Source organism: Lepidochelys kempii, chromosome 15 (assembly GCF_965140285.1).
Source record: "Lepidochelys kempii isolate rLepKem1 chromosome 15, rLepKem1.hap1, whole genome shotgun sequence".
Lineage (NCBI taxonomy): Eukaryota > Metazoa > Chordata > Testudines > Cheloniidae > Lepidochelys > Lepidochelys kempii.
The window spans coordinates 24,492,811-24,516,687 of record NC_136394.1 but is presented as its reverse complement, the minus strand read 5'-3'; the positions used below and the strand labels follow the sequence as shown (position 1 = coordinate 24,516,687).

Here is a 23,877-nt window from a genome sequence, read left to right as displayed (position 1 = left end):
AAGCAGAGCTGCAGGGTGTGTAATTACTATCAGGAGCCTAAAAAGAATCTTTCCCACCCACCCAGGAGTTCCCAAAATGAAATACACCCAGTGTTCTCCGACTGGCTCTCCCTCCCTCTTCCCCTCCCCATGTCCCTTGACTGGAAAAAAATACAAAACAGAGAAGCAGAGTGGATGGACTTCATTTCCAAAGAGATCCACGGAGCCTTGGGGACCCACGATGCACACTGTGCCCTCCTGCCCCTGCCGCCGCAATAACCGCCATCATCTGGCCCTCCTGCAGGAGCTGCACTGTAGACACTGGATCCTTCTAAGCAGCATTTCTCCAAAACACAGGGAGCAGCCCAAGAGCTAGCCAGCCAGAAAAAGGGATGGATGGATGGATCTTGGATGGATAAAAAAGGAGGAGGTCACCTTTATACAAAAAGTGTATAGAGTTGGATTTACTTTCTGGAGAAGAAGGGACGATGCTGACTGCCTTCTCTCTCCTCCAACAGCGCACAGGGTCCTAACAAGACACTTTCTACCCTTTGCCGTTCAGTCACCCACATTTGCTTTGGCTGCTTCTCAATTCCTCTCCTGGCATTTATAGGTTTTCTCCCTAGACGGTAAGCTCTTTGGAGCAGGGGCTGTTCTTAAACCTGCCTGCAAAATGCTATCCAAATAATAATGGGACATGGGGTCAAGGTCCTCCTCTTGTTCCCAGCAGCCTGTGACCATGCTTATCCTATTGTGCTCTGCTTTGATTAACCAGCAAGATGCACACAACTCTGACTTGATTCGTGGTCTGAGTAATAATGTTCTATTCTGTTTTCCCCTCTTATTTAGTTACCAGTGGTGTCAAAGGAATGCTGGATCCCAGAGCCCCGGTTAAGCCGCACCACATTGTCATTCTCTCTGACTTCACCTTGAACGCTTTGATGTAAAAATAGAATTGGATTTCCAAGGTAGCGCTTGCAAATGGCATCTGCAACCTCCTTGTTCAAATAGGAAACAGTAGCTAACTGCCTGAATTAGAGTCAAGCATCCCCAGCTTAAGCCTTCTGAAAGTAAAACACTCAGCCTGAAACCACCATGCACATCCAATTATGGGCAGCGATAACGTTAACAGAATTAATACCGATGTCAAATATTAGTATAAGGCTTGTGTGTCCCTGTAGATAACTGCCTGGATCTAGAATTTTTTTTTTAACCAGGGCCTGCATATCAAACGGCACCCTTTTTATTATAATGATGATTATATGTGCATATATATATGGACAGTGTTGATCACAAAAGAAAAAAAATCTATGCCAGAGGGTCTGTTTTTTGGGGAGGAGAGAGGATCACTCTTTTTGACTGTATGTTTGCAAAGGACCCACTGTTATTCCAATCTGCATTGCAATGATCAGAGCCCAACCCATTAGACCAGAGGTGGGCAAACCACGGTCCGGGGGCCACATCCGGCCCGCCAGACATTTTAATCTGGCCCTCAAGCTCCGCCGGGGACAGGGTCTGGGGCTTGTCCCGCTCTGGTGCTCCAGCCAGAGAGCCGGGTAGGGGGCTTGCCCAACTCCATGCGGCTCCCAGAAGCAGTGGTATGTCCCCCCTCCGGCTCCTATGCATAGGGGCAGCCACGGGGCTCCGCACACTGCCCCTGCCCCAAGCGCCGCTCCCGCAGCTCCCATTAGCCAGGAACCACGGCCAATGGGAGCTGCAGGGGCAGCACCTGCAGACAGAGCAGTGCGCAGAGCCGCCTGGCCCCTCCTCCGTATAGGAGCTGGAAAGGGAACTGCTTGAGGTAAGCATCACCCAGAGCCTGCGCCCCAACCCCCTGCCCCCCAGCCCTGATCCCCCTTCTGCCCTCCAAACCCCTTGGTCCCAATCCAGAGCACCCTCCGGCACCCCAAACCCCTCATCCCCCGCCCGGAGCCCGCACCCCCTCCTGCATCCCAACCCCAATTTCATGAGCATTCATGGCCCGCCATACAATTTCCATCCCCAGATGTGGCCCTCGGGCCAAAAAGTTTGCTCACCCTTGCATTCGACCTATTTAACCAACATCACTGAGAAAGGCTTTTCTCCACTGGATCACACAATCCCATTGTGCTTCGCCTAAATTTCTACAGCATGTTCCATCAAAGTGTTTTGCAGCTAATTGTTGACTTAAACCTCACCATCCACCTGTGAGGAAGATAAAGTATTCTCTCCCGCTTTTAAAAAATGGGGAAACTGAGGCACAAGGTAAAATGACTTTGCCCACTATCATGCGGTGAGTCACAGAAAGAGCCAGAGACCAGGACCCAGAACTTGTTGTCCTGTGCTTCGTACACTAGGCCATGTTTCCTCTCTGGAATACTGCAGCTCGGGTGGATGAAGATGAAATGCAGCCAGATCCAACATAATATCAAGGCCTGCAAAATATCAGGCCTTCCAGGCAGAAAGTTCCTTCACTGCTCAAAACCCCCCCTCTCCCCTTGAGCTTTCTCTCCCAAGTCCTCTGAAGAAATTCTTGGCTTCTCACTGGCCCTGCTGAGCCAGATCCAGTCAGAACACTGGAATTAACCTCTGTTCACCCCAACAGTCGGGATGTGCTTCCTTCTCTATATTCCAGCGCAATGTGGTACCACAGCAGACAACAGTTTATTTTTAAAGAGGCACTGTCACAATCTGGACCTCTGTGTGAACAAGCTTTGATAGGAACCTAATCCCCAGAAACACATTCCCATTATTTTCAAATTCCAGTGGAAACAGGTCATCTGAAAACACAGTGTTGCCAACTCTGATGATTTTATCACAAGTCTGAGGACATTTGCTGCTTTTCGTCAAGCCCCCGCTCTCGGAGTCAGGTGACGGTGAGCACTTCAGCTTTAATTAAAAACGAACAACATTTTATTTCTGTGTTTCCCGGTTACAGAGAAAAGGGTGAAAACGTGAATCCTAAATCTCAAACACGAGAAGGCAAATCAAAGGAACCCAACAGCTATTACTGTTTAAAATCTGGGATTGAAGAGAGCCTGGCTGGTTTGATTTTTGAACGCTTGGGGTTAGCAATGCTGAATCACAACTCTGCAAGAGAACTGAAATTGACCAGAAACAAAAGAAAACCCAACACATTTTCAGCTTCCAAGCAGCACAAACCGTGGAAAAAGCATTCGGGGGCTTGACTCACCAGTCCAGTGCCAGGCAGCACAACTGCACTAAGTCAGCAGAGCTCCGCTGACCTAAAACTGGAGTCAACGCAGGGGTGAAACAGGCTCTAGATTGCTAACGCTATTTCAGTTTTAATCACTGGGGGGCCTGATTCATCCTCCAATGGGGAAGTCAATGGGAGTTGCAACGCTCAATGATGACAGGATTGGGCTCACTGGTGTCAATTTAAAGGTAAGCATGGAAATCCATTTCCACAGAAGAGTATCCCTTTAAGCTTTGCCTCACACCTGTAAAGTCGGAAGGCTGTGGCTGCCTTGAAACTCATCAGCAGATAGGAGAGTAAATGAGGAAATTTAGAGGAAAGGCAAAGGCAAAATTTAGAGGCTCCATTTCCACAGAAGAGTATCCCTTTAAGCTTTGTCTCACACCTGTGAAGTCGGAGGCTCTTACGCAACTAATGAGTAGTCTTGAGTTTTGCATTATGTCTGACCTTGAGAATACTAATGTAGGCAAAGGCTTAATCACTCTGCAGCTGTAAAGCCTGGCAATGTCTTGAAAGCCAGTGCATGTTTATCATGATCAGGGCTGAAATAATCAGCTAACGGAAGGGTTGTGTTTGTTTGGTTTTTTAAAACATACTCTAAATGTTTTTGCTGCTTTACCTTTCCTGTTAAGGTCAAGCCTGCAAAGGTTAGTACGATCTTGCAAAATATAAATACGCTTCACAGTTTATCTTGCTACATACACCGCTGTTACTTAGAAACCATTTGCAGGGAGGTTAACTCAGAGCACATGTCTGAGGAGCACATGTTCTGCTCCCAGGGCAAACCGAACTTCCCGCTGCGCAGCCGGTGAAGGTAAAGGCTGTCCTCTGTAACAGCTGGAGACGCACACAGTCCTTGTAGCAGAACTTTAGGAAGGTCATCGTCGCAATACACCATCCCCTGCAGGGGCATCCATCCTCAGGAACTACGTCTTCACTCCCTGGGCTCTTAAAGATCTGGAGAATTCAAAGTGATTGAAAAAATAAACGGATGGAGGTATGGAGCTAATCTTGAGAGTTAATTTTGAAAGCTGTGCTACGGATTGAGAACAGGGAGCCATGCCGAAAACTTGACTTGGATTCTGAGCTGCAGATGTGCTGGAAAGAGATCCGTTCGAGTGATTTGTACAGAGGTTAGCTCACAATTAGTTGACTACTCAGTCTCCTCCGAAAAAGCTGGCGGATTGTGAAGCAAGGTAGGGAGGTACTTGAGATCCCTAGAAATGCAGCTGTCTCCAGAGTCTGCTTCAGAACCAGGAGAAAAGGGGGGGAAATCAAGGCAAGGGATGTGAAATCTGCAGCAATGCCATATGCTCAGCCTCTGAGGCAGGGAGTGTTTAAAACACAGTTTACAGCCACCCTTGGGCTTATGGTATGGAAATAGAGCCCAGAGACTCCTGATTTGAGATATGCCAGAGCCCAAGCCTATTATTCATCTCAAATCGCTCTGCGAACCCATTGGGGATTTTTGTTTTTACTGCTGGTGAACTCAAACAAGAAGTCCTTTCCATTTGGCTCTTGAGGAGGACAGGAGCCCAAGCAAACACTATGCAGGTGTGCAATGCTGTATTTTACAACATGGGTATCTTTAGAAGTGAAAGCCAGGCACAGCGCTCTGTGTCACAAAGTATGGGTGCCCCTCTTCTAGGGGGAAAAGGGTGCCAGCTGGCTGAATTGCATGGGATTTCTTGCTTGGAAAATACCAGGGGTGGCCAACCTGTGGCTCCAGAGCCACATGAGGCTCTTCAGAAGTTAATATGCGGCTCCTTGTACAGGCACCGACTCTGGGGCTGGAACTACGGGGCCAACTTTCCACTGTGCCGGGGCTGGGGAGGGGGGGGTGCTCACTGCTCATCCCCTGGCTCTGCTACAGGCCCTGCCCTCACTCCACCCCTTCCCACCCTCTCCCCTGAGCCTGCCATGCCCTCGCTGCCCCCCGCCCGAGCCTCCTGCATGCCACAAAACAGCTGATTGGGAGGTGCAGAGAGGGAGAGACACTGACTGGCAGGGCTGCCGGCCAGTGGGAGGCGCTGGGAGCAGGGGTGAGGCTGCTGACGTATTACTGTGGCTCTTTGGCAATGTACATTGGTAAATTATGGCTCCTTCTCAGGCTGGCCACCCCTGGAATAGACACCGGTACAGATGGCCTGGTCTGAAATCAGATATTGCCCAGCCCGCTGCCAAGCAGATTCTACCAAGACAACAAAGCCAAGGGGAGAAAGTGCAGAGAGTCTGTAACAGTCTCATTCCACCTGTGCCTACTTGGTCTGAGGGATGGAGGAGGAAACAGATGTTAAATAAATAAAAACGCATGGTTTTAATCATGAATGAGGTTGGGGCAGGAACCATCACCTATTTAAAAAAAAAAAAAAAGCAGGATTCAAAGCACCCATAATTTAAGGCCCAGTTCTGCAGCCTTTTCTCATGAGTAATCCTTCCTCACCCACATAGCCCCACTGATTTCAATGTGATTATTTGTATGCATGAGTAAGTGTTCCAGAACTGGTCCCATAATCACTAAGTACTATAATTTAAAAACAAAAACAAAAAACAAAACAAAAACCTACCTCTCGCTCTCTAGCCAAACCAAGGGCAGCAAAGAAACTCCGTTAAAGTGGATACTTTCACCTTAACCCGCTTGACATGTGGTTGTTTTCATTTTGGGCTTTCACAATGGAGGAGGGCACCCATCAGCCTGCTTTTGAGTTATTTGGCCTGAATCCACATGAATTACTTGGCTAGAGTCAACCGGGTTGTAACCTTAACCCATTTTGTGCACGCACCCCCCACACCCCTGCCCCAAACTCTTGTGATAAGAATTACAGCTACACACGGCTCTGGGGTACTATACAGATCTGGCCAAATCTGCCTGCACAGAAGTTTGAGCCTGCACAAGGGACAAAGGAATTTTGTTATTTCATCAAAACTAATCTCAGGTGTTTAATTACACAGGAATCCTTTTCACCAAATAGTCAGTATAAACAGAGGTAGGGATCAAGCCTGCCAAGACATATGGCAGTAAGGGTGAATTAACTGCTGGCAGCCTGATTATACAGTGACATTTGTTGTGGAGCCCAGGGACAAAGGCAGAAGCCGGATTACGACTTGAGCTGAACAAACCAGGGAGTCTGGGGTCTTCAATCATTGGAATCTACACCGCAAGACGGAGACGCTCTGAGATCGAAACTAACCAGCAGCCAAGGAAAAGGGAATAGCTTGTATGTAAGGGAAAGGCTGGCTTGCTTCCTGCTGGCTTGTGTTTCTGCTGCTGCCCCAGTTCCTTTTGGTACTCAGGCACATCAGACGCCATGCCAGTACGTTGTGTTGCTTACCACGCCCCAGCTCACATGCTTGGAGGGCAGAGTGTGGAAACGGGCTACCCTTACACCTACCAAGGTATGAGTGATGCCTGATCAAATGTATCAGAGAGGGCAGACGGTGCATTATAGGTTGCATGTAGCATCCCACTCATCCATTTCCTTGCTCCTGCTCTGAGATGGGACCATATTAGCAGGGTATATCCCTATTTACCCACGATCACTTCACACCCCTTAACCGCAATGAAGTGGAGAAGCAACGCTCCACGTACAACATTCAGAACCCCTTCCGGGGGGGGGGGGGAAGCAGGGAGAAAAGGTTCCATTATCCAGAGTGTCTGTTTTCCTATTAATTTATTCCAGGGCACTTAGGCCCCACTAAGTTAACAGTGTTATTACCACCACTAATGACAAAATAAAACGGGAGCCTGAAATGACAGAGGCAAATCTCTCCGGAGTTGCTGTAAGGCACTTATAATGCATTCCATGTGCTTACAGGCACCGTTTGCGCCCAGTGACACTAGTCAAGGGAAAGATACTGTAAGTGGGTTGCCAATCACATCACCATTTTCTGAATCACATCCTTGCAAATACAAAGTGCACTTGGCTGCAGATGTGCCAAATTATCACAGCTTTTATCTGTAAATAGCAGAAAAAGGCTTGAACAACTAATCCTCCTAGAAGCTTATACGCTGCATTCGGCATGACTGTGGTCCATGGCGATGAGGGAATGCTGTGACAGGCAGATTGGTATTACGGGTGTCGGGGCCCTCGGAGGTTCCCGAGTGGAACTCCCTCCATGCCAGTCAATGTTTATGCCCCAGTCTGGTATCCACTCCTTTTCTTAATGTCCAACGTGCTTGAATAACTTCTTTTGGCAGCTGTTCTCTCCATGCCTGGTGCCCTGAATGTCAAACCGGGAGATTCCATTTCAGTCCTTTTTGCACCTTTGGGCTGAAGACAAAAATCAGACAAGTGCAACCCTCCCTGTAGTTCTTCAGCAGCAGCCTTTCCAGCCATAAAAGACACCCCGGCATTACCCCACTTGCCTTCTCCTGAAGCCCACGCTGTTTGTTTCAGTGCTGGCCTGTTCAAGGTATTCCATACAGAGTAAGCGCCAGGCTTGGTAGGAACAACAAGCTGGGGGCTGAAATGTGATTCTCCATCATTGAATAATTCATCACAAGCTAATACTTCTGCACTAGTACAAGCACATGGGAAAGAAAGGGGATGAAAAAACCTTGAATGGGGGGTAGAGGGGGGCTGTTAGGTGAATCGCTGATGAGGTGAATGTCTGAAACTGCTTCGAGAAAGACCTGAAAGGGAATACGCTAGCCTGGCAGAGTCTGATAGTGTTTGTGTTACAGGTCAGGATTTTGCTACGCTGATAAAGGCAAACTGATACTGCCCAACCAAAAAAAAATAAAGGACCCAAATTTTCAAACTCAATGAGTGATTTTGGAGCCCCAGTTGAGATCTGAGTTTGCCCCAGGTGGACCCCTAAAACACAGCCCCCCCAAATCATTAATCCCTTTTGAAAGCTTGAGCCTACATGCCCTGTATTGAATTCTTAACCGTGTGGCAGCATCCGATCAAACCCACTAGCTATGCTTAGCAAAATGAGCCCATCACAGTTAAAACAATATGCAACAGTGCGGTTTGGGTTGCTCCTAGAGACATGAGAAACCCAAATCATGCAATGGTGTGACCCCCATTTCAGGTGCAACTGCAAACGCTGAACTCGGTCCAGGATCTCCAACACATCTGCAAGTGTTTCAAGAGAACATTGGCCCAGTTTGGAATAAGCTCTGATTTCACAGCTGAGCCATAAAAAGCAAAGGACTGAAAATCCAAGTAAACTGAGCCTGAAGAAAAGGCCTGCGTGAAACTCTGAACAGAAGATACAGCCTGAGCCAGCTCGAGTTTAGCTGCCTAATTTCAGCTTCCTGAGCTCTTTAGGGCTCAGAGGCGGCTGATATTTTGCTCCAAACTACGGAGCCCTTTATACAAACCATGACATAAACTTGGTCCTTCAGGGGAAAAGTCATGGTGGGTTGTTTTTCCTGACTGACTGGGTGGGAGTCTACTTTAGTAAAGGTAAAGGTTCCCACAGCGGACAGCAGGTAATTGATCCTCCTGGTGTGGATATCTTGTAGTTAAATCCTTCAGTGCTAGGAGTCAGAGAATATTGCAAAGGTGCTACAAGAGGTTAAATCTGGCACAAAGCTACAATAGAAAGAACCAACACAGATGAGATTGCATGTGATTACTGCAGAATTAGGTCTCCAGTGTGTTTGCTGCCTTCTTTCAGCAATGTCTGAAGCAAGGAGTGAGAAGACTGTTCTGAAGCCCATTGTATATGGAGTCACTCTAATTTCTGGGCTTTCTTTCCCCCAAGCCTCGGTTCAGGACCTTTTAAATAGCCTTCAAATAATCTTCGGGGCCGACAGGAAGACTGTCAACACTGTGTTGTAAAGTTGAGCTGTCAATGCTGTGTTTTAAAATGATGAAATAATAACTAGTGCCTGATTGCTGCGGAGCCAGTGGGAAAAGCCTCTGCAGAGGATCTCATTAAAATGGGGCTATTTTAATTTTTATTGCTCTTTTACTTCTCCTTTCCCATTGACACAGCGGCAGGTATTTTCCTTTAACAAATCAGATATTTAGCATCTGAAGGACATTCCCCCAGCAGCTTGCAAAGATTTCTAAGGTAGGTCACAAGTCTTCGGCATAACCTGCTTGACAGCGCCTTAGACCTCGCAGCAGACGCAGCATACAAAATTAACTGTCCTCGCTCTAAAGTCTGCATACATAGGTGAACCAAAATGGACCCAAGCAGAAGGGGAACAGAACATAGCAAAGCAGTTAAATAAGACTTAAAAGCTTTCAAAATTGCAAACACTGGCATGAACTGGGGCATGAAATTAATGTTCACTGTACAAAGGAAAAGACCCAACACCAAGCTCCAGGAAAATAAAAGACACTGGTAACATTTTAAGAAGGGTAGAACTATCGAGTCTGTTTTATTAATGTAAGTGAAAAGCCCCGATCAGAGAGCAAACCAAACAGTAAGAATTAAACTAGAGTTGCCATCCAAAGAAGACTACTATAGAGAAGCACAAATGGGGAGGGTGGGGGGGGAGATCCTGCTTTTTGTTTTACCCCTCTGCAAACCCATTGGCTTCCATGGAGTAGGAGGAGCGTAACTGACAACAGAACTTGTCCAATGGCAAGCAAAAAAAGAATCGCTATAAATTAAAAACCATCTGCATATTGAGAGAAAAAAGTGTTAGACTGCCCTTGCAGGGCCGGGCGTGAAACTTGTTACACAGGGTGTCCTTCTGTGTTTAACACGGTAGAACTAGTTTACAGTGAAATCCTGTTGATAGTTCAGGAGAATAGTCATCCCAGATTATTTCCCTGCATAGGCCAGCTGCAAGTCTGGTTACAGCGAACCTCTGCTTAAAGTGAAATTATTCACAGGACTAGATAACCCCCTTGTACTTCAGCCTGAGGGAAACTGTTGTACCTTTGTAATGCTACCTTCCAACTCTATCCTATCATTCATCCTGAAGACGTCTCCCTGAGGACTCTTCTGTGAGGATCACTTCACCTCCCACTGTAATCCAGCCACCTCTGGGGTGGAAGATGGCAGCTGTTATTTGTTAGCAAAACTGCACACCAATTTTAAGAGGAGTGGGGAGGAAAGAAGAAGAATGTCTCCAACCAAAACAGCAAAAGCGCCGTAGCCAGGATACCAGCATCAAAATGAATCTGGTCAAGACGCTGCGGCTTAACACGCTCTCTTCTTGCAAAAAGTGTCCTGGGATCATTAGTACCAGGAGTGGTTTGGAACCTTGGTTTTACATCCCTTAACTCCAGGCTGGGGCACAGAAACAGTGGGAGGAATGTGACCTGCCAATTTCCTTGCACATTCAACAACAGGTAACAAAGCAAACATGTAAACCAAGACAATCTAGAAAACAAGACCTTCCAGATGGGACCACTGTTAAAAAGAGTGCATTTGGAACAGAGAGGGCTTCAGGTCCTTATGCTGACCTAGATCCAGGAGTGCATTCACTGGCTTTGATAACCAGCTGAAATGGCTAATTGGGAGGTTTCTGTGATAGGCCAGAAAGGAGGGGATTGATGTTTTTAAATTAAATGTTAAGGTTTATTTTCCAGATTTTTGCAGAACCAAATCACTCTGAGCATAAACCCCAAACCTACTTGCCTGCCTTAAGGTCTCCTTTTGCTTATTGTAACACAGTAAGTTATGGGGGCAGGACAATCAAACCCATAATAAAAAAATCCTCATTAAAGGACACCATTAATGTAAAAAACAAAACAAAAACAGTAACAGCAAAACCTGTACACTGCTACCTGGAAATATATTCCCCACTATGGCTATAAGTAATCTCTAAGCTGACAAGGAACGAAAGATCAGAGAACACCATTTTCTCTCTTTTCAGTGTTTAATTCTGTGTATTTGACAGCACTTTGTATTTAATCATCAGTTTCACTGTTCCCCTGTACAGGCAGCTAGTTAGTTCCCCCTGTTTGTGTGGGTCTGTTACAAAGCAAGAGGGGAGGGAAAATAATTTAAATACTAGGAAAATGGGATTGTAAAACCACAGAAATTAGCAGGGAGACTCAGGGGCAGGTGTAATATATCTGGAACTACTTTTAACCCATTCTTTTCACAATTGACTAGCTATCAATTTGACAGTGTCACTTTAGAGACGCTGTTTGTGACAGCTTTCCATAGGCTCGAGACAATCGTGCTTAAATGGTGGCAAAGCAAAAACCAATAAGAACACTGAATCTGATGCAACATATCTATCAGAAAGCAAGTGACATTCTGGACCTGTGATGAGCTCTGAACAGGTACAGGGATTTGCCTGCAAGGAGCTCATTGCTGGATGGCAGCTTAATACTTCATTCCCAAAATAAGCAGCAACATCCCATTGCAGAATGGATCTCTGCTAAGCTATATAGCCCTAGGTGAACTTTCAGAGAATACAGACCCCCAGGTAGCAGCATCCTTCCTGGGCTGGATCCCTCCCTAGCATCTTATTCTCCTTCCGCTGCTTTGTACTTCCCAATGCCTGAACGCCAGAGGAAAATTATGAACAGGAATTACAGCCACGTAAATAATTCCCAATGTGTAATTCATCTGAGAAATACAGCCTCTTTTCCTGCCCCTGGAACATCCATGAGCATGCATCCATTTCCTTACATTTTAATTTTTTTATTTAATAACTCCCCAGTTGAGTACAGTGTGCTGGGGGCAAACAATTCAAAATTTCAGCTGCCCATCCATGGTCACTGGTCAGGTATATCCCACAGCATTCTTCCTGTTCCCCAACTGGATGTTGGTAAAAAAAAAAAAAACCTTCCACTTTGAGTATCAGTACCTGTGGCTTTAACATTTGTGTTCACTCAGAGCAAAAGAGTTTCCTTTGCAAATCCCCCTGCTCATTAAACCCAGTGGCCAGAACCTTTGCTTAACGTGAATCGACTAGAGAACAAGCCACAGCACAGTCACCTAAAAATCCAAGTGAGTACTTGTAGAAGGGTTCTGGCAATGCTTGCCAAGCTTGAGTGATGATCAACAGAGGTAAACAGGTTATCAAAGCCACACGTTTTCTGATCCCACTTAATCAGCAGGGATGCTCTTGGTCAATAAGAATGGGCTGTAATTGACAAAATATGCATGGATCCATCATCCTGGAAATGAACTCTTTGGGTGCAAAAGTCAGAAGTGAAGATATTTAGGCAAGAGGTGAGGGTAAGCAAACATGAACTTGAAAAATTAACTATGTTTGTACAAAATCTGAGATTTAAAGATAATCCATGTTTCTGGAAGCTGCTGAAGGCAGCCGAGACTTCTCAATCATTGGAGAAGAGGCTAAACTAAGTAAAGAAATCCAGAGTAACACTTAAAAGCAAGGAGAGGAAGGATAGCTTTTTGGTTAAGAAACGTGAGTTCTGGCCCTGAGTTACCACCGACTTCTGATCTGACCTCAGGCACTTAATTTCTGTGCCTCAATTTCCCCACCTGAGAAATAGGGATAATATTTCCCTATCCCAGGGGGGTGCTTCATTTGTTAATGCCTCTGAGGCATGTTGATACTCTTTGTCTAGGGCACTTGTATGGCCCCATTCCCACAGAGTCTGAGCGCCACACAGAATTTAATGTATTGATCCTCACAGCACCCATGTGAGGCAGGGCAGTGCTATCATCCCCATTTCACAGATGGAGAGCTGAGGCACAGAAAGGCAAAAACTCAATGGGGCCTCGGATCCTAAATCACTTAGGTGCTTCTGGACATTTTACCTTAAGTGAGTTGCCTAAGGTCATGCAGGAAATCTGTGATGGAAAAGGGACTTGAACCTGGGTCTCCTGATGCCCAGACTACCATTCTCCCCACTGGACAATCCTTTCCCTTTATGGATACCACAGAGATGAACACCACTTAAATGCCTAGAAATCAGGTCAGTTCATAACACATTTAATTACATCCTGAATCCTGTAATAAGAAAGAAGCTCGATGTTAACTCCTTCACTTCAACTCGCCTAGCGTCTCTTAATATTCCACTGAAAGCCACAGAATATTAGGAAATGGCTGGTATGCTCGGAACTAGAACAGGTGTATCCCATGTAGCCACAACCGGGTGATTTGAAAGTAATCATCTGTACAGAATCAACCCAGACAAGAACTGTTAGGCCACATGGGAACCTTTTTAATTTCAATTGATAATAAATCTAGAAGTTTATGTTATATTCAATCTATCTGCGGTAACTCACTGTAGTCACTAAACATCAATTGTTTATCAAATCATTTATTGAGGTTTAAACGACAAGTAATTGACTACAGGATTATTAAAACTTGGTAAATATCTTTGTAACAATCTGTTGCTATGAAACGTTCATTACAGCCTCATTGACAGAAGAGGCACTTTAAAGTCATGTCCAACTTTTCCCTTCAATCTATCCTTCCCAAAAACACATTAAAAAAAGCGGACAGTTTATGAAGTTTCATACCTCAGCACGTGTCAAACAAAACTGCGCTTACACTTCATTCTGAAATATACCTGGACTTGAGGCTGTCAATCAGACAAGGGAGCTCAAAGAAGAATCGGCACAGTCAGACTCAACAGCACAGGGAAGTTAGAAAGGTGATTAAGGAGTGCAGGCTCTTGAAAAGCTACAGATACTACTCTGACACGGTGCTCAGCACAGATACTTCCTCCTTTTCCCAAGTTTCTGTCAAGTTTCAGCCACACTTGCTCGTCCAAGGGTATAACCCGGCCATCAATTCAAGAGGATCTGAGCTGATCTCTTACTTTTGTAAATTTGAGCCGAAGCTCTTCCCAGTCCTCTCCTGGGTCGTATTACACACCTGAGGGAAGCAGGGTGAACGTAGGGACTAGCATTACACATTCGCTCTCCCCCTTTGCAGTGGCTAAGCAGCAGAGCACGGTTTCCAAATCTTGCTTGCAGAGGATCCGTTTCCTCCTAGCGCAGCTTTCCTCAGCTGGCCAAAGGGTTCCGAGCAGCCACTGACCCCACCTGGGCTCTCCAACTTCTGCCCCCATTCATCCTTTTTTAAAATACATTCTCCCGTATATAAAATGCACCACGCCATCCTCCTTAACCAACTCATTTAAAACTCCCTCCCCACGAAGACAGCCGAGTTTCCCCCCCACCCCACTCCTCGCCACACAAATCGAACGGTACCTTTACCATCCCACAAACTCTGCTCTTCCTGACTGATGTACTTTTTCAGACATTTGGATGCTCTGGGTACCAATGGCAGCAATACAGTATCGCTAGAAGGGTACACGCTATTTCTTTTCAGCCTTAACGGGAAATGGGATCTGGAGGCAGGTGAGCATCTCTTCTGCTCCAGCCTAATGCATAACCTGACATTTCAAATAGACTTTATTGCCACATACTTACATTTTAATATTTTCATGGTACTGCCTGGTGTCTGAAGGCTGGTTGTATAATGGCTGAAATAAACAAGAAAAACGAAGGCATAAATGTACAGTCTGACATTTAGAAACTTCAACCTGTCAGAAATGCTACTGTATCAGCGTGGACTTTCAGCTCCTCGAGAGATACGCCAGCATAGTCCATTCTGCTCTAATGCTCTGGGCTCGGTGCCATCTCTCACTGCCCCCGTGCCCCATTCTGTTCCTCTCCTTTAATGCAGGAGGTGCTGCTTCTTCCCAAACACACAGCAACGCAGCTTGAGTCAGCGGGCATCCAAGATCAACCCGTGGGAGGCAGGCAGCACGCAGCTGAGCTGGCTAAGAACAAGCAATTTGCTCTGTAATCCATATAAACACCATACAGCACAGCACAGGGAGGTGGGGGGAGCGGAGTGTTATTCACTTACCGAAAATGCAGTGCACCTTGGAACATATGACACGGGGGAGGATAGGAGAAGGGGGTGGGGGAAAAACAGTGTGTGCTGCAAATTGTTATGTCTACTCAAGGAAAGCCGACTTAGCCTCCAAGGGAGCCAGCCACAGGGAGGGTCAGATGCTGGTGCCACTCAGAAGAAAGACAGAGCCCTCGGGTTCCAACTGCATTGGGATTCGGTCTGTCTCGGGGTTATCACCATTGGATCGGAGCACGTCAATCTTTAAAGTACTTATCCTCACAACACCCGTGGGAAGCAGGGCAGTGCTGTTCTCCCCGTGTTACCAATGGGGAACTGATGCTCACAGACACTAAGTGACTCAGTCCAGGGTCATACAGGAAATCTGTACCAGAAAAGGGAACCGAACCCAGATGTCAAGTCCCGAGCTAGAGCCCTACCCACTGGGCCACCCGTCCTTGCACTGCCTAGTGATTAGAACACGCAGTGGTGAGTCAGGAGATCTGTGTCCTATTCCTGGCTCTCTCTCACCCACACTGCAACCTTGGGCAAGTCGCTTAACTGCTGTGCCTCGGTTTCTCCATCAGTGGGATGAGGACATGCCACCTCCTGCGGAGGGTGACCTGACCCCTTCATCCATTTGTGTGTATAAAGTGCTTGGAGATTCTGGGAGGGAAGGAGCTCTTGCAGGGTGGCAATGTAGTCAGTCACTAAACCCTATGCCTTCGGGATTAATGGTCATGTCAAGCATTGCCACCTGTCATCCATGGATGGGGAGTCACCGAAGTGGCACCATGGCTATTCATGGTGATGCCGGAGGCATAACCTAGATTAACTGTGCACTAGTGAGTAAAGCATGAGTACACGTCGGCCTTTCCCAGATCAGGGACATGGGTAAATCTTTCTGAGATGATGAAAGCCCTGGCTTAGGGGCATGAAATACATTTATCACAAAGGTTTGGTCATACCACACCCCAGCAGTCGCTTGCTGGCTTTGACCGGGGGGGTGGGGTTTGGGGGGATCGGGGATCTCAGCCAGGGAGCCACAAGTGCACCAGAGATTGCTGGAGAATGGCACCAGGACGCAGCCCGAGTACCAAAAGAGACTACCATGAATTCAGGATCATAACCAAATCAACATGTCTAGTCACTGGCCTAATTCTAAAGATAAGGGTCTGTGAGCACACCCCACGCTGTGTTAATAAAGCCAACCACTGCCCAGCTGCAAACAGCAACTGATGAACACAATCTCTGTCTAACCACAGAAACGCCATCCAACTGTGCAGGCAATATATCCATAAAGTTTCACTAAACCATCTGCGAGCGATTTAACATCTGTGGCAAAGAGTGGTCAAACAGCCAGGAGTGCGCATGATGGATGGCTTATGGTTGAAGTCTATATTCTGAACATGGTTAAATACAAACCAGCCATGTTCACTCTCCATGGTAATGGAGGTTAAACTGAGGGTTGAATGTAATTTTGTTCCACTTTAAACTAATGAAAAGAGACATGACAAAGAGATAAAAGACTGGTTTGGCCTGTGTTTATCAGATTCCCCATCCCACAACCTTTGAAAGGCTTGGGCTAATGGCTTTTCTACTGGCTCAGCGTCTCTCTCTCTCTCTCTCAACGATTTTTTCAGCATCTAAGACCCTGCCACACCCATTCAATGGACATTTTCAGTCTATAGTAGGATACTACTACAGTCTGTCCTAGAAGCTTGTTTTTCAAAGATCCAGCCCCTGTACTAAACATATACGCCCAATAAAAAAACAAAACAGTAAGACAACCATAAAAAACCCACCATAGCTAAACAGGAGAATACAAGACAGTTCAGAAGCAAAGCGGCATCCTTTAAAAACTGGAAATCAAATCCCAGTGAGGAAAATAGAAAGGAGCATAAACTCTGGCAAGTTAAGTGTAAACGTATAATAAGGTAAGCCAAGAGAGAATTCAAGAACAACTAGCAAAAAAACACAAAAACTAAAACCAAAAAAAAATTTAAGTACATCAGAAGCAGGAACGTGGCCGCTCGATGGTTGAGGGCTAGAGGATCACTCAAGGAAGACAAGGCCGTTGTGGAGAAGCTAAATGAATTCTTTGCATTGGTCTTCACGGCAGAGAATGTGGGGGAGATGTGGGCCTCTCTTTTTAGGTAACTAATCTGAGGAATTGGCCCAGATTGAGGTGTCATTAGAGGTGGTTTTGGAACAAATAGAAAAATTGAACGGTAATAAGTCACCGGGACCAGATAGTATTCCCCCAAGAGTTCTGAAGGAACTCAAATGTGAAACTGCAGAACTAGCTGTGGTACGTAACCTATCGTTCAAGTCATCTGGTACAGAGGAAGATTTAAGAATAGCTAACATAATGCCTTTTTTTTTTTTAAAAGGCTCCAGAGGTGAACTTGGCAATTACAGGCAGCATCAGTCAAATTGCTTGAAACTATAATAAAGAACAAAATTATCAGACACTTAGATAAACACAATATGTTGGAGGACAAATCACACATTTGTAAAGGGAAATCATACCTCACCAATCTATTAGAATTCTTTGAGGGTGTCAATAGACATGTGGGCAAGGGTGACCCAGTCAATATAGTGTACTTGGACTGTCAGAAAGCCTTTGAAAGGAGTCTCTTATTCAAAGTAAGCTGTCATGGGATAAGAGAGAAGGTTCTCTTATGGATCATTAACTGGCTAAAGGATAGGAAATAAAAGGCAGCAATAAATTATCAGTTTTCACAATGGAGAGAGGTAAATAGTGGGGTCCCCAAAATATCTGAAATGGAACCTGTGCTGTTCAAAATATTCAAACATGATCTGGAAAAGGGGGTGAACAGTGAGCTGGCAACGTTTGCAGATGATACAAAATTACTCAAGATAGGTAAGCCCAAAGCAGACTGTGAAGAGTTACAAAGGGATCTAAATAAACTGGATGATAGGGTGACAAAATGGCTGATGAAATTCTGGGGGCAGTACTGGTGGTCTGCGTCATGATGCAGAAGTGCAACAAACTACAACTGTATCTCAGGCAATGTATGTGCTACAAGGATGCTGTAGCAACCTCCATTGGCAATGCAATGGCTTACAAGACAAGACAGGTATGACCCAGTCAGGAGCCAGGTTAACAGCAGCTTCCCTTCCCCAGTGCACATTTCTAATACTAACCCACCCAAATCTGCTCGCTGAAGTGCAGGCAAAGAGCCGGCTGACTAATTCAAGTTTGGAAAGCTGCAGGGGAAACAGGCGTCTGTCCTACTAAATCCAGGTAACTTCGAGAGGGTAAGTCCATCCTCAGAATCAATGCCTGTGCTGGGAAGAGAAAAACCCAAGTGGAGACTCTATTGCATCACATCAGCATGTCCCTCCTGATCAACAATAGAACTGGAGGGGATCTCTTTGCAGGAAGGCTGGAGCGACTTTGCAGCGCACTTCTGCCGTGAGCTCCTGTATGGGGACTGGAACGAAGGGTGAGAAAACATATTGATAAATGAACATGCCTTTCTTCAGTGTGATTGGGTAAACTGAGATTGAACCGACAGGGGTTTGATGAGTCACGTAAACACCAGTTCCTGGTGGAAGGGGAGGGAGTAATGGTGGTTCGGCTGCTTATGGGTTATGATATATTCTTGTGCACACAGAGCCTTGCAAATACATCAGTTTGAGTAATGTCACCAACTTCTGCTGCTTTTTCTTATACTGCCACAAGGAAAACTTGAGAGACACTATCGAATATCTTATTACCTCACCCAACTTGTCTCTCTAGTATCCTGCGACCAACACAGCTACAACAACACTGTATCCACAAAATTTTTTGTTAACTAACAGTTTAGGGTGCTTTGAGATAATGACATGCCATTCCACACAGCACTTGAAAAGAAACCCAAACATTAAGAAATATGGAACTCTAAAACCGCAACATCAAGTTCAACACATCACTTATTATATGCTCATAGGCTAGAAACTTTCATCTGCCCAATATCCACATCATCCTAAATCTGTCCCCACAGTCAAACAGAGAGAGACATCCCCCATCCATAAGAAATACAATAATCTCATCGGTGATCACCAACAGTAAAATGCTTCAGAATTAACTGTGCACTGGTTGAGCAAACTCGGTCGTTCCTTACGGCCATAAACAGCCCACAGAAAGAGAGATTTTGTAAATACCAAATTGGGCAGAGAAGCAAGGGTGACGGATCCAAATCAGCATTTCCCTAAGGTAAGATGAGCACAGCCTATTCCTTCTGGAAAACGTCCACTTGGAAAAACGAGAAGACAGTTACATTCGTTATGGGGGACTTGGCTATAGTGATACCCTTTTGAAAATGAAGTCAAATGAGAGCTCCAATGCACTGCAATGTTCAAACTGCCAATCTGTCTGCCCACCAGGATTGGAAACAAAAACAATCGCTACCTTGAGGAGGTGGAGCCCTAGATTCAACCCTGCCATTAACACCTTAACGCTATCAGGATGTTCCCCTCAGCCCCAGATTGCAATCCGTGGTTTTGTATGACCTCTGCCTCTCTCAGTTTTGACTAACCAAATTCCTCCGTGACCTCTTGCTTTGAGCAATCAGCACCTGGCAAGCTGCCTCCTGATCAAGCAGCCGTTTATCTGTCACCACCTCTGTTTGACTATAGTAACCAGAGCACTCTTGAACAAATATTAGTGAGACCGCCATGCCCACAGCGAAGCCAGGAGCAATTCTCACAGCTGTATTTCAAGTGAACTCAGGAAAATTCTGCAGCCCTTTCTCATGCAACTGGCTCCAAGGGACCCAGAGCGGCACAAGAAACTCTCAGGCTTGAGGGTCGCCTAGGACTGTTGTATGTGCCTATATCACCAGACCTTCTAAAGAGGAGGAATACCAAGCGAGGCAGGCATGGAAAGCTCTGTCCTCCTTCCTGAGGTAATTTCCTTTCTGATACAGAAGAGTAGCTGCGTATGAACATTATTTCTTGAGTCCCAGTAGCTTCTCGAGGGCCCTTGTCATGGCTGGGGCCCTGTTGTGCTAATCACAACATGGCAGGGAGTGAGGGATTAGAAAAGAACGTAAGCCCCGTTCTGGAGCATGTGCGTACAGGCCAGGTTTCCATGCCCCCCTCAGAAGAGGGGCTGGAACGGACAGTGATTAGGCTGGGAAAGAGAGACAGGCTTAGCCTCAGTAACCACCACCCGGTGCCATTTATTTATTATTTAAACACACCACATTTAAAGTACCAGCACCAATCCCCGACACAGCCAACCTGAGAAGCAGAGAGAGACTCTGAAGGGATTAACTCCTTGGGGACTACAAGCAGACACAGTTATGCACCATCTCCCTAACTGAGATGTGAACCGGGGGATCATTAACTTCCTTGTGACACCTCCTGTGTGTGTGTGCACACAGGAAGTGTCACAAGAAAGCTAATATATATTTTACACACACACACACACACACACACACACACGAGATTAATGCCATGCTATCCCAAACACTTCTGAATTAAAACTGGCAAGGACAGCTCCCTGCCGCCCCCATCTTCCCAAGGGCTAGTCATCTGGCAGATTCCAACACACACACTTTACCTAAAAGTACCGGTCTGTGCAAGGCTGCAGTCAGTGGGTGCTAAGGGGTCTCAGCATCTTGCTAAAGGTGCTCAGCGTGATACAGGACTCAATCCTCCCCACACCCAGCTGCTCCCTTTGTATAGTGTAGAGGGAGTTCTCCTGGGAAGCCCCAACACAGTGCCCCGCAAGGAGCTGTTTTCACCTACAGCTCAGGAATCATATAGTCACTTGCATTGCTGGAGACAGAGCAGGGTGTGTTGGGTAGATGGGAGGGGACAGCTGAATTTGACAGCAACCATGGATAACGCTGATGGAATTTGCACTGCTCCCACAAGTACGACATGCAGCTGAGAGAGACTGGAGCTGGACTCTTACAACTTCACATAATTACTGCTGACAGGTCACTCCAGTCTAGAACTAGCACTTCTGGAACATACTCCTCTGACACCTCTCCTGCCACCCTCCCCCATGTGATCCTATTATAACTGTGCTGGGGAGGGGGACCCACAATGAGATCGTCCACACACGGCATCCTGATGTTCACCAGTCACTGAGGTGCTGAACGCATAGGACCAGGAACGTGGTGGAGGACAACATTAGCATCACGGATTCACAACGGCAGCGTCAGGCACCAATGAAATTTGGGGTAAGTCCCTCCCGCCGTTCTGCCTTCGTCTGAGGTAGAAGCAGGGAAAACAGGCTAAGGCTCCCAGAACACAGCTACCTGGGGTGGGGTGTGAGTGTGTGTGTGAGAGAGAGAGATTATTCATCCTATCTGCTTTGCTTCCTCCTTTGGTGCACACCAGTGACATGTTCTGGCCAGCAGAACACTTCCTTCTTATGGCTTACACATACACACAGGATGGTGCGCCGGTCTCCAAGACCTCTACGAAGTTGGCTGCCCTCCAAATCCCCGCACTGTGAGGCACGACTTACCAGTTCCACTTGGGGGCCCAATCCTTCCAGGATCCTGTGGGCCGCTTCTGCTTTTTTCTGCAAAGAAGAGGGGGGGGAGAGGGGACAGGAAGAGAAGTTATTTCTCTCGCCAATCAGAATTTCAGTCCCAGGGTTCATTTTTCTCCCTGCTCAAAACCTTTTGTTCAGTTTTTTTAAACTGCTGCTAAACTCAACCCCCACTCCCACCCCCCCTCCTCAGCTACCCCCCACCAAGGTGCCAGGGGAAAGAAAAGGCTAAAAGCAGCAGAGCTCCCAGATCCGCAACACAGCACTGCAGGCAAAGGGCACCGCTGGCTCAGTTTAACCTGCACAGTCCGCAGAGGAGCTGCAGAAAACAATCCAGACGCCGGAACCTACTCCATGCTGCCCCAGCCGCCCCCTCGTCCTCAGCGCTCGCTCATTCAGGAGCCCTTCGGCTGCTCACAGTAGCAACTGAATTCTCTTTCGCTTTGCAGGCGGCTGGATTCTGTACAATTACCTCAGCACGAGCGCAGCACGAGGGGGCGGGAGAGGGAGCAGGCAGAGCCAGAGAGAGATGCCCTTTCCAGGATTCATCCTCTCACTGAACATGTGATCATTACATCTGAGCTGCCCTTAGCTCCTTCCCTTGCTAGCTTCCCTCTCCCCTCCGCAGTACAACACACATCCCCCGCTCCCCGGCCAAACTACCTGGCACTTGCTAGGAGAGCGGGAACATGTCTCATCCTGTGCTCAGTGGTTACTAATTAAACAGGCCTGAAAAGAGCCAGGGGTTCACTGCAGGGGAGGCGGGGGTGGGGGAGCTAAATAAAAGATGACATGTTCCGTCAAAAGCTCTCTTCCTTGCAAAGCCAGGCTTCTCAGTGATTGGTACCAACAGCCCGATAGGTCTGGATCGCTTTACGCTGCTGAGGTTACCCAGCACTGAGCACATAAAACAAAACACCTGGCAGTATCAGGGGCTGCGGAGATGGATTTTTATACACACTTAATAAAATAAAACATAGAATTTTAAGCATTCAAGAGGGTTAGAAGGTGGGGGGAATAAAATTCCACTGCTGCCTAGAAGGGCTTAGCATGGGGAGCGCCATCAGCTCCCCCAGGGTTTTAAAACACAGCGGAGTCGAAAAAATCCTTCTTGAAGCACGTTCACCTGAGAGATGGGCTAGAGCCACAAGCTTGGGATCTGAATTTCAAACACTCTCCAGGCTGGGCAGCCTGAGGGCAGGGTTTCCGTTAAGTGCACTATAAATTGCCAAATTTGGATCAGGATTTCAACTTTTGGGGTATTTAGATCGAGGGGGCTGATGCGGGCCCCTCTCTGACAGCAAAGCACATAACCCTCTCACGCTGATGCCTGTCCACAGCTGGATGCACTTACAATGTTTTGTGATGGGAGATGCCTCGCTAATCCCCCACATGCCGTGCTGACAGCTCACCTCGACCCTCATCCAGCAAATGCAAGGGCTTTATTATGTTTCCCAAGATTTATAACTATCTATTCCCTTCATCATCAGGGCAGAGCCCCAAAAGTGCAAATGCAGATCAAAGGTGTGGAAATTCCTTGCACACCCACACAGAAGAGCTGATTTGCATGTGAGCACTTTTGCAGGTTTGGTCCCAGGAACAAAGAAGGAGCTCATATCTGCAGTCATCCACTAACCAGCCCCAGAGAGCTCACCTGACAAATGAAAATTTGCCCAGCAAACCAGGATGAGTTTCAAACTATTCCAGGGGCTGCAGGATGTGTGGGTGCAATGAGACGGATTCTCCTCTCACATTGTTGTCATCTGGAACTAATTCAGCTAACATCACCCCAATATAACTGAATCATGCAGCAAAAGAGCCTTCCTCACCAGGAAGAGTAATACCACCACCAGCATGCAGCTCGTACACAGCACATCTCATCAGTAGAGCTCAGAGAACTTTACTACGGAGGTCAATATCATGACCCCCATTTTACAGGTGGGGAAACTGAGGCACAGAGCATTTAAATGATTTGGGCAAGGTTGGTCAACAGCAGAGCCAGGAATAGAACCCAGATCTCTCCAGCCCCAGACCAGCACTCTATCCACTAGACAGCCCCATAGCCATGGCCTGCTGAGAGATACAGATAAAACATATTCCTGGCACACCCCTTCCCACTCCAGGGGATGCTGAAGGGGAAAATACCCCCAGAGCAGCTGAGGCAGGGATAAGCTCCACCAAGCTAACACCCAAGCAATGCTTAGAGGAGAAGCAGACAGCTGGCTGGGTGCAGAGGTGAGACTTGGCTCCGGGAATTTTATAGCAACCCCTTCCCTGTCTCTAATTTCCAGATACAACAGGGGTCTGCTTCTGACCTCACTCACCCCAGCATAAGGCCAGGAGCAACTCACTGAAATCTGTGGTGTTACGCCAGCATGAAATGAGGGACATGAGAGCAGAGCCAGCCCTGGTATTTCCACCCTCACTCTGAAAGGCCAGTGCCCCATCCCCAATATTCACAGGCTCCCCCTG

The 23,877-nt window shown here is 46.8% G+C and overlaps 1 protein-coding gene across 18 annotated transcripts in view; it reads right to left on the bottom strand.

Annotated features, from left to right (window-relative positions):
* Positions 1–23,877, bottom strand: part of NCOR2 (nuclear receptor corepressor 2) — a 412,272-nt gene that overhangs the window by 158,884 nt on the left and 229,511 nt on the right. For 14 of the 18 annotated variants that reach the window (XM_073313442.2, XM_073313441.2, XM_073313453.2 and 11 more), the window contains 2 exons: positions 21,379–21,435; positions 14,459–14,511 (listed from right to left, as the gene is read on the bottom strand). In XM_073313442.2, the coding sequence (XP_073169543.2) occupies positions 14,459–14,511; positions 21,379–21,435 (110 nt within the window). Of the gene's footprint in view, positions 1–14,458; positions 14,512–14,900; positions 15,125–21,378; positions 21,436–21,756; positions 21,842–21,877; positions 21,985–23,877 lie in introns of those variants that run through there. The other 4 variants (XM_073313458.2, XM_073313457.2, XM_073313459.2 and 1 more) reach the window with 4 other exon arrangements.